The 7,088-nt window shown below is 56.8% G+C and overlaps 1 protein-coding gene across 2 annotated transcripts; it reads left to right on the top strand.

The window, feature by feature from the left end:
• The first annotated feature begins 1,350 nt into the window (after positions 1-1,350).
• WDR24 (WD repeat domain 24) lies at positions 1,351-6,968 on the top strand. Of its 2 annotated transcripts, XM_028134134.2 has the most exons (9): positions 1,351-1,584; positions 1,966-2,448; positions 3,948-4,125; positions 4,279-4,951; positions 5,486-5,604; positions 5,682-5,803; positions 5,899-6,003; positions 6,084-6,424; positions 6,552-6,968. In XM_028134134.2, the coding sequence occupies exons 2-9, from the start codon at positions 1,968-1,970 to the stop codon at positions 6,903-6,905; spliced, it is 2,373 nt and encodes a 790-aa protein (XP_027989935.1). In that variant the 5' UTR covers positions 1,351-1,584; positions 1,966-1,967; the 3' UTR covers positions 6,906-6,968. The 2 variants fall into 2 exon arrangements, with proteins under 2 accessions (XP_027989935.1, XP_008155869.1); XM_008157647.3 differs by lacking the exon at positions 1,351-1,584 and having other exon boundaries at positions 1,939-2,448.
• Positions 6,969-7,088: the final 120 nt, after the last annotated feature.

Below are 7,088 nucleotides of genomic sequence, written 5' to 3'. Positions count from 1 at the left end.
AAGGTCACACAATGCAGCAAGGACAGACCAGAACTCCCACCCAGGAGAGAAAGGGAGGCTCATAGAAGGTCACTTAACAGGGTTGTGTGAACAGGCGCTCAGGCACTGGAGTTTGTGGAGACCAAGATAGACGTGATCCCTGCCTGATGGAGTCACATTCGCATGCAACAGACAATAATCAGTAAACAGAGAAACAGGTTGTGGTAAGTGGAGGTGACAGTGATTCGGCTACCTTCTGCACACCCCACACGGGGAATCAAGCCCGAAACCCAAGCATGTGTGCAACCGGAGCATGTGCCCTCACTGGGAACCGTAGCTTCCTGGTGTTAGATAAGGTGGTCAGAGAAGGCCTCTAAGAACGGGACCTTAAGCTGAACACTCAAGGGTGGGAAGAAGGCGCGTTCTGGAGAGGAGAGTCTAGCACCGGTGACTGAGAGGCAGGAACTTGGTGGGCTGGAATAAAGAATGGAAGTCGCGCCCTGGCCGGTTTTGCTCAGTGGATAGAGAGTCAGCCTACAGACTGAAGGGTCCCGGGTTCGATTCCGGTCAAGGGCATATGCCCGGGTTGCAGGCTCATTCCCCAGTAGGGGGTGTGCAGGAGGCAGCCAATCAATGATTCTCTCTCATCATTGATGTTTCTATCTCTCCTTCTCCCTTCCTCTCTGAAATCAATAAAAATATTTAAATTTAAAAAAAAAAGAATGGAAGTCGCTGTGGATAGAGGTACGCCGGGAGAGAAAGAGGTCAGGGGTTTGGGATTTATTCACCACGTGATGGGGAGCTATGGGGCGCCTTAGTCCGAAGAATGGTACGTAGCTGCTGTACGGAGTTCAGATCATGGGGAACAGCGACCCGGGAAGCCTTTAAGAAAACCTACTCCTGGGGTTCCGGGGAAATGAGGAAGGAGGTGGAGAGCACTGAAGGAATTCGGGACTCGTTTAGGGATGATGCATGGACTTGTTGACGGACCAAGAGGGAAAGATGAGCACTTGTAACAAATACTGAATTAGCCCGCAGCCAAGGTACATGCCCTTGACCAGAATCCAACCTGGGACCCTTCAGTCCACAGGCCGACGCTCTATCCACTGAGCCAAACCCGTTTCGGCCTGAATTAAAAAGAAAAGAAGAAAAGAAAAGAGAAAAAGACAACCACTGAGGCGAAACCGGGGGAACCCCTCTACGTCAGTCCTGGACCAAACCTCCGCCTCCACCAGCGCCTATTCCTCACCCGGAACTTTTGTGGTATGGGAGCTCGTTTCCGACAGGGGGCAGGAAAGAGACGGACTATTTCCTGTACGTCACTTCCGGCCCAGCCGGGCCCCTTTAATAAATGGTTCGGGTACTCACGGAGGAAGAGGTTTCATCAGTTCCTCTGGCCCTGCTCCCGCTGCCTTCGCTCCCCCACGCCACCGCAACCTCCAAGCCGCCGGCGTCTCCTGCCTCCCGTCCCGCCAGACCCTTCAGGCTCCTTAAAAATCTCAGCTTGAAGTTCCTCTGGGTGCCCCGCGCCTCTGTCCTTCCAAGGCCCCCTCTAGCCCTCCGCTCCGTCCCCCGGAAGCCCGGGAGCCGACTGTGTGAATGGTGGTAACGACCTCACTTTTCTGTTGGGATTGACTGACTAAAGGTCCAGTGACTGCCTAGATCTGACTGTTAAGGGGATGGAAAGGTGGTCTGGGCTGGGACTGACCAGGTAGGATCTTTCCCACAAGTCAGACATGGGACTGACCAGCTTCAGGGCAGCTGTGGCACCTTCTGACCGCCCCGCCACAGTGGTGGAACTTGTCAATCAGACTGACTGACCAATGATGGACTGCTCTGGACTGGCTCACCAAGACTGACTAGCTCAGGTCTAAGCAGATTTGGGGGATCCAACTAGGGTGAAGGGTTTGAACTGACAGATCTCCTTCCCTTATGGTGACCCGACCAGCCAACTTCACTATCCTCCTGTCTCCACTACCTGTACAGCCATGGAGAAGATGTCCCGTGTGACCACAGCCCTGAGTAGCAGTGCACTAACAGGCCATACTATGCATTGCCACCTGGATGCTCCAGCCAATGCCATCAGTGTGTGTCGTGATGCAGCCCAAGTGGTTGTGGCAGGCCGTAGCATCTTCAAGATCTATGCCATTGAGGAGGAGCAGTTTGTGGAGAAGCTGAACCTGCGTGTGGGTCGCAAGCCTTCGCTCAACCTGAGCTGTGCTGATGTTGTCTGGCACCAGATGGATGAGAACCTGCTGGCCACAGCAGCCACCAATGGTGTGGTAGTTACATGGAACCTGGGCCGTCCATCCCGCAACAAGCAGGACCAGCTGTTCACAGAGCATAAGCGCACGGTGAATAAAGTCTGCTTCCACCCCTCAGAGGCCCATGTACTGCTCAGTGGCTCCCAGGATGGCTTCATGAAGTGCTTCGACCTCCGTAAGAAGGACTCTGTTAGCACATTCTCAGGTGAGGCCCTCGGAGGTGGGTTGGGCAGGTGTGCATCTTTGCAGGTGGCTGGACTATCCAGGCAGGTTAAGACGTGCTGCATGGACCCCTGGCCTGGTGGCTCAGTTGGTCGAAGCGTTGTCCCGTACACCAAAAAGTGGTTCGATTCCCAGTCAGAGCATGGACCTAGGTTGTGGGTTTGATCCCCCATAGGGGCACATACAGGAGACAATTGATTGGTGTTTCTCTCTCCCCTTCTCTCTTTCTATAACAGATAAAAACATCCTCAGGTGAGGATTAAAAAAAAAAAAAAAAGGCCTTCAGATATATGCTCCCAGAGGGCTTCCTGGGGGAGGGGCCAGCTTAGCAGACTGAAGGAGTAGGTGGTGGTCAGCAGGGAAGGGACAAGGCAGGCCTAGTTGAAGTGTGAGGAGTAGCTGGAGTGTGGCTGCAGCTCTGATGCATCTGAAAAGACAGCTGAGTATTGTATGGAAGGGCAGAACCTGAGCAGACCTACAGCCAACCTCAGTGGTTGAGGAGATGGTTGTTTCACTGCCTCCTCTTCCCTTGCCTCAGAGCCCCAGGCTGCCTCATTGCAGGAAATCCACTGGGACCCTCAGAGTCCTCAGCCCAGGGATGCAGAGGTGGGGTGCACTGCCTGGTCCCACTACGGTTCTTTTCCTAGCAGGCCCAGCCCCCTGACAGTGGTCTTGAGACAGTTCTCCCTTGTCCATCTCAATGAAACCAAGTGAAGCACAGGGCAGAGTTGAGGGTGGGGTTCCCTTAAGACAGACCCTGAGCTACCTGTGCTGGGGTAAAAGCTGGACACTGCGCTCAAAGGCTCTTGGTGTGGTGGTTTATGGTGGAGGACATGGACCCTCAAAGCCTCCAGTCCTCTGGAATTGACCCGGAACTTCAGTTCAAGGTGGAGGGACTGGGCAGAGGCTGAGGCACCCTCATCCATGCCTCCTTCTGGGCCTCAGAACTCGTTGGGGAGTGTAAACAGGTGGTCCAGTGAGGCTCCTGTTCACCCAGTGTTCTGCCACCCAGTCCTGAAGCTAGGCCACAGCTTTGTACAAGGACTGACATCAGAGAAGAATCCAGGGAAAAGCAAGGTCCAGGAGTTTATATCAGAAACCACCCGATGCCACCCTGGATGGTGTGGATCAGTGGTTAGAGCATCGGCCTGTGCACTGAAGGATCTTGGGTTCAATTCCTGGTCAAGGGCACACACCTGCATTGCAGGTCCCATCCCCAGCCCCAGTTGGGGTATGTTCTGAAATCAATGGAAAAAATGTCCTCAGGTGAGGATCAACAAAACGAAAGAAACCACCTGATGCCTGGTGTCCTGCTCTCCAGCCCAGGCTGTTGTGTCTGTGAGGCCTCTCCTCTTGTCTGTTCTAGGCAGGACTCAAAGGGTCCACAGCCACTCCAAGGATTCCCCTCTTGGCCACTCTCTCTTCTGGAACCCCCTGTGGGCTTCACCCCCTCACCCTCTTCCATTGACATCCTACCTATAGGCCAGTCTGAGAGTGTGCGGGACGTCCAGTTCAGCATCCGGGACTACTTCACTTTCGCCTCCACCTTTGAGAATGGCAATGTGCAGCTCTGGGACATTCGGCGGCCTGACCGTTGTGAGAGGATGTTCACAGCCCACAATGGGCCTGTCTTCTGCTGTGACTGGCACCCCGAGGACAGGTATAGGGCGGGCTGGGGCAAGGGCAGTAGGACGGGATGGGTGGCACTCATGGAAGGATTCTCTCTCTCACTGCCTCAAGCCCTGTAAGTCAGAGAGTGGGGAACCCTCCCACCCCAAGAGAAGAAACTGAGGGTTTCATGGGCCTTCCATAGGGGCTGGCTGGCCACAGGTGGGCGTGACAAGATGGTGAAGGTCTGGGACATGACTACCCAACGTGCCAAGGAGGTGCACTGCGTGCAAACCATTGCCTCAGTGGCCAGAGTTAAGTGGCGACCCGAGTGCCGCCACCACCTGGCTACATGCTCCATGATGGTGGACCACAACATCTACGTGTGGGATGTGCGCAGGCCCTTTGTACCAGCAGCCATGTTTGAGGAGCACCGCGATGTCACAACAGGCATCGCCTGGCGCCATCCGCATGACCCCTCCTTCCTGCTCTCTGGCTCCAAGGACAGCACACTGTGCCAGCACCTGTTCCGTGACGCTAGCCAACCTGTAGAGCGTGCCAATCCTGAGGGCCTCTGCTATGGTCTCTTTGGCGACCTGGCCTTTGCCGCTAAGGAGAGCCTAGTGGCCGCTGAGTCAGGGCGCAAGCCCTATGCTGGTGATCGGCGCCACCCCATTTTCTTCAAGCGCAAGCTGGACCCTGCTGAGCCGTTCGCAGGTCTTGCCTCCAGTGCCCTCAGCGTCTTTGAGATGGAACCTGGCAGTGGCAGCATGAGCTGGTTTGTGGACACTGCTGAGCGTTATGCCCTAGCTGGCCGGCCACTGGCTGAGCTCTGTGACCACAATTCAAAAGTGGCTCGGGAGCTTGGCCGAAACCAGGTAGGTGGGGCTGAGGGGGACTGAGGGACCATGACCTTGGGGCAAGGTCAGAGGACTCCTTTAACTGCTGCACCCAGCCCCTGCCCTGAGTTCAGTTCACCAACCCTCACCTGCCCCAGTAACTGAGGGTGCTCAGGGCCCCAGAGCAGAGCAAATACTAGTGCCATCCTGGGGGTACAATTTTGGGGCATCATGGGGCTTAAGCCCCCTATTCTGGCTCATTCTTGCTTCAGACTTCCTAAGGTGCCTGGCCCTGTAGAAGTCCACACTGCCTCTCTCATCATCTCCGTGGGAGATGAGCCTTATTTCCTCATCAGCCACCTCCCACATCTGCTTTCTTCTGTTCCCTGCAGGATGGGGGCTGGGATTTTTTGTCTTTCCCATGGGCCTTGGTGTCCCTACCTGAGGTGGGTCAGGACACTGGGTCCCTGGATAGCTGAATGCAGAGAGTTTGTAGTTCCATCCAGGCAAAGGGAGGGCCTGCATGGGACACCAGGGACGCAGGACCCGTGAGTGACCAGTGCCCCCTCCTAGGTGGCACAGACTTGGACCATGCTACGGATCATCTACTGTAGCCCTGGCCTGGTGCCCACTACCAATCTCAATCACAGTGTGGGCAAGGGCAGTTCCTGTGGCCTGCCACTCATGAACAGGTAGATCCCTGGCGGCGGCTCTCTCAGAGGGTGGGACTGCTGGAGCCTACCCACCTATTAGCCCTCCCTGCCCCCAGTTTCAACCTGAAGGATATGGCCCAAGGACTGGGCAGTGAGACCCGGCTGGACCGCAGCAAAGGTGACACACGGAGCGACACGGTGCTGCTTGACTCTTCGGCTACACTCATCACCAATGAGGGTAGGCCAGAGGGCAACACAGGGTATTGTTGGGAGTAGGGCTGGGGCATCCCAAAGCCAGCCAGCTGTGTAAATCCCTCCCTTCCTCATGGGCAGATAACGAGGAGACCGAGGGTAGTGATGTGCCTGCTGACTACCTGCTGGGCGATGTAGAGGGCGAGGAAGATGAGTTATACCTGCTGGATCCAGATCACGCCCACAGTGAGTGGGGGCTGGGAGGGGCACAGCTGGGAGTCAGGGCCAGAGGCTCAGACCTTGCCTTCCCGGCCCCTGCCTCACAGCTGAGGAGCCTGAGTACGTGCTGCCCCAGGAGGCCTTCCCACTGCGCCATGAGATTGTGGACACACCACCGGGCCCTGAGAACCTACAGGACAAGGCAGACTCACCGCATGTGAGCGGCAGCGAGGCAGATGTGGCCTCCCTGGCGCCCATGGACTCCTCCTTCTCGCTGGTCTCTGTTTCACACGCACTCTACGACAGTCGCCTGCCACCCGACTTCTTCAGCGCCCTGGTGTGCGACATGCTACGCTTTTATGCTGAGCAGGGCGATGTGCAGATGGCTGTATCCGTCCTCATCGTGCTGGGTGAACGCGTGCGGAAGGACATAGATGAGCAGACGCAGGTTGGTGAGCGGGCCGGAAGGAGGGCCTCCCTATACACCTGCCTGGGCTGGTACCCAGCATGCTGGCGTGAAACCCGGGCCCACAACCCTGGTCTCTCGCCTCCCTCTGCCCTCCCCGCACCACTAGGAGCACTGGTACGCGTCCTACATCGACCTGCTGCAGCGCTTCTGCCTCTGGAACGTGTCCAACCAGGTGGTCAAGCTCAGCACCAGCCGCGCTATCAGCTGCCTCAACCAGGCCTCCACCACTCTGCATGTCAACTGCAGCCACTGCAAGCGGCCCATGAGCAGCCGGGGCTGGGTCTGCGACAGGTGCCACCGCTGCGCCAGCATGTGCGCAGTCTGCCACCACGTGGTCAAGGGTTTGTTCGTGTGGTGCCAGGGCTGCAGTCACGGGGGCCACCTGCAGCACATCATGAAGTGGCTAGAGGGCAGCTCCCACTGCCCTGCTGGCTGCGGCCACCTGTGCGAGTACTCCTGATCTGGTCCGGGGAGGGAGGAGACGAGCAGACGAGCCTGGAGCTTGTGAACCAAATAAAGGAAACGGAACCACAGTCTGAGGCTGCCCTGTCCTCTCGTTGAGCAACTGTATGGGGCGGGAGGGCAGTGTCCCCCTGGGAACTGGTAGAAGTCGCTAGCAATTCTGTCTTCGCCCTGCTTTCCG

This window comes from Eptesicus fuscus, chromosome 4 (assembly GCF_027574615.1).
Source record: "Eptesicus fuscus isolate TK198812 chromosome 4, DD_ASM_mEF_20220401, whole genome shotgun sequence".
Classification (NCBI taxonomy): Eukaryota; Metazoa; Chordata; class Mammalia; order Chiroptera; family Vespertilionidae; genus Eptesicus; species Eptesicus fuscus.
Note: the sequence above shows the minus strand (reverse complement) of the source record. Positions and strands in the feature narration are given on the sequence as shown.